Source organism: Silene latifolia, chromosome 10 (genome assembly GCF_048544455.1).
Source record: "Silene latifolia isolate original U9 population chromosome 10, ASM4854445v1, whole genome shotgun sequence".
In the NCBI taxonomy this organism is placed as follows: domain Eukaryota; kingdom Viridiplantae; phylum Streptophyta; class Magnoliopsida; order Caryophyllales; family Caryophyllaceae; genus Silene; species Silene latifolia.
In genome coordinates this window covers 52309470-52312860 of record NC_133535.1, presented here as the reverse complement: position 1 = coordinate 52312860, position 3391 = coordinate 52309470, and the positions used below count along the sequence as shown (strand labels likewise).

At 39.8% G+C, this 3391-nt stretch overlaps 1 protein-coding gene across 1 annotated transcript; it reads left to right on the top strand.

Moving 5' to 3' along the window:
- Positions 1-2282: 2282 nt before the first annotated feature.
- LOC141607585 (uncharacterized) lies at positions 2283-2882 on the top strand. The gene has a single exon (XM_074426935.1). It carries the CDS (start codon positions 2283-2285, stop codon positions 2880-2882), a length of 600 nt encoding a protein of 199 aa, XP_074283036.1.
- Positions 2883-3391: the final 509 nt, after the last annotated feature.

Here is a 3391-nt window from a genome sequence, read left to right as displayed (position 1 = left end):
TGAGGCGAGCATAAGCTTGGTCTTAGCTTATTTGGAGACGAATGAGCGCAGCTAGGATTTGATCATTACCATTTTCGGGTTGACCATTAATGCTTCCGTAACTAGTTCCCGCCATTTGGAACTAGGGATAAGAAATCGACGACGAATCAAAACACGATCGACCATTTTCGCACACTTACTCAAAAAGGACTCGACTCGTGGAGTGGGCGTGTGCCACTGTATCAAGTGAGTTTTGAAAATGATAAAATTTGAAATGCTATCCTAGACAACTGCAGTGTAGTTGTAGGAGTGCTGACTCAAAGTGGAGTTTGAAATGGGTTTGAGGCCCGAATTTTGACTGGACATTTGGACAGAGTTTCGACTCAATTTGCTGAGTGCTGAGTGCATTTGAAGGGTTTTCGCTTAAAAGGTGGGTTGCCATACCAAACAATCAAACCCTGGTCTATGGAGAGGTCTGTGCCAAACATGAGTAAGGTCGGTCCCTAGTCCATTCCCTCGAGTAGTGAAAGCCCTTGATACAAACATGAGTATGCACCACGGTATGGTTGACGTCAATCGTTATCCATCTTTAGGCCCAGATAAGAATTTTGACCGTCCAGACGGGACGATTGGTCGAATGGGTTAGGTTGGGCCTAGGAAGGCCGAATGAAATGACCTAAGAAGGTCGAGTAATGAAAAACCGACAACTGTCTCATATAAACTATTCCGTAACCTTGTTCTAGTTTCACCCTGGGTAACACGTAAGTGTATCATCCCCAGCGGAGTCGCCAAACTGTGAACATGGGCCACCCATGGCGCGCGCGGAAGCACTTAAATAAGAGTGCATTTGTGGAGTCGCCTCCAATTTTTATGGGAAATTGGAACCGTTTGAATACCTCATGCCATGCCAAGACACAAAGTAGTGACATGAACACTAAGAACTCGTTACCCTTAGCATTCTATGTCTAGAAAGACTCGCGTGGATGCCAATGAACACGGATGTTCACAGAGATCTGGAGTAAGGGGTGAGGGTACGTATTAGGAAGTCCTTTAACTAAACACCTAATCCCGCCCGCCTCGATAGCAGCCTCTACTAATGATTAAGGAAGTTTTTCATATTTGATATGTTGTCCGTTATATGCATGCAGTGCAACATCCGCAGATTAATCCTAACATGTGAGATTAAACTATGTCGGTGAACACGTAATTTAGCAAACAATTAAGGTCGAAATTGGAAGTTAGAATTGATTACATGTGAAAGACAAGGAAATAAATCATACAAGAGTGATAAATAAATTGTAAATAAAGTAAAATGATTAAAAATATGAAGGATTACAATGGTTTAGGTGATGATATTATGATTATTAGTTAATTAAACATGTAATTAGAAACTATGTCAAAGCGAGAAAGAGTTCAGGGACAGAAATCATCTCAGAACAGGCGCTGCATCTGCTGCATCCCTTGGAAGAGGCACAGCTCCTCCTGCGTCTGTTCTTGGGATTAGTTCTGTCTGTGAAGCCAGAACCGCAATCCGTTAATGTTCATGGGTGAGTTTAATATCGATATTGATTGGGAACTCGAGTAAAAGTGATTTAGCAGATTATGTACATCTATAACTGTCACAAAAGCGATAAAAATGTATTGAAACGAATTAAAACGAGTTAGATCAAATTAGATTTATTTACGATGTCGGAAATACAAAAGGAACGAACTTTGAACTCGAAAATTAAATAGAAATTAATAAACTGAAATCAAGTAGAGAAAACTATGTACAAAAGATGAATCCCAGAAACTTGATATGGACAAATCGAGTTTCTAAAATCCGGGTTTGATTTAGTGACGAAAACCCGCAAATATTGAATTTTAAGGGATTTAAGTCGAAATAAAGCATTATAATAAACAGGGATTATAAAAGCATGGTTTATGTACTTAAAGACGAAAGAAAATAAGAAAATAAGACAAAAAGGACAAAACAATGGAAGCTCGAGGAAGAAGAAGAAGAGCAGGAGCAGCAAGCAGCCTCTGGAAGAGGCGCAGCATGTGATGCGACCCTTCGAAGAGGCGCACATGTTGCTGCATTTCTTCTTAACGTCTGATTTCCGCTGTTTTGTAAAAACGGTTTTACAAAAGAGTTTTTAAGTCGGTTTTAAATATACTTTTGACGTAAACCTTACATTAATTGGTACAAACAATAAAATACAAGACCTGATGAAGTCAGGTCTTGTATTTAATGAAGGTTTTCTTATCAACCTTCATTAAATTCTAGTTGGACTTGGAGACAGATCTGCAAAATAAAAGACCTGATGAAGTCAGGCTTTGTGCAGGATCAATGGAGTATGAATGGTGGTAGGTATACTACGGTTTCAGGGTATGAATGGCTGATGGGGACTCAGATTCAGGTGCCTTGGGTACCTGTGGTTTGGAACAGACTGAATGTACCTAAGCATAGCTTTATTGCTTGGGTGTATGTTGAGCAGCGACTTTTGACTAAAGACAGGTTGTGTAAGTTTGGTATGGCAGTACCAACTGAGTGTGATATGTGTATGGTTCACCCTGAAACACATGCCCATTTATTTTTTGAATGCAGCTACAGCAGAGCTTGTTTGGACAGGGTTAATGAATGGTTAGGAGTGCGGATTCCGGTATGTGAGCCAATTCAGTGGTGCTTGCAGTTGAGATATAAGTCACTAATGAAGAAACAGGTTGTTTTTGCTGCAGTTTGTGGGTTGGTATATCTAATCTGGTGGGCTAGAAACAAATGTAGACTTGAGAAGGTGCTTACTCATCCAGCAATCCTTACTCAAGAGCTGCAGAAACATGTGCAGATAAGGTACCAAAATCAGCATTGGAGGGGTAAGGATCAGAGGCAAGGCTCTTGGATAACACAAATTGGTTTTTCTTAAATGTTATGATAGTTTTAGCTGTGTCTTTGTATTTGAATGCATCTAGAGGATAGGCGGCTATCAGAATGAGTGTAAATGGTTGTATGGTGTATGGATTCATTGATTCATTAATATATTTTTTACCTTCCACCAAAAAAAAATACAATAAATAAAGAGGGGATTTATACCCTCAGACTTACATGTTTGATGAAACGAGATTAACTAAGTTAACGTTAGTGATTGCTTGACTCAAGTGTATGTAGAAAGTGCCCTCGTTAGAGGATTTTAAATTAATTAATTGATTGATGTGAAGTGGTCAAATTGGTCGGTCATGCAACGTGACTGGTACTCAGAATGATATGAGCTTACGTGGTCGACTGATCAAGCACGTAGGCGTTGAAAGCTTAGAGCAAGGTCTAGAATGCAAAGGGAGAACAGAAAGGCGGACACTCGCGTGAAAAATATGGAGACCGATGGTCTCTTTTTATACCAAAAATGTGAAGAGTTTTGGAATGACACAAACTTTGGAA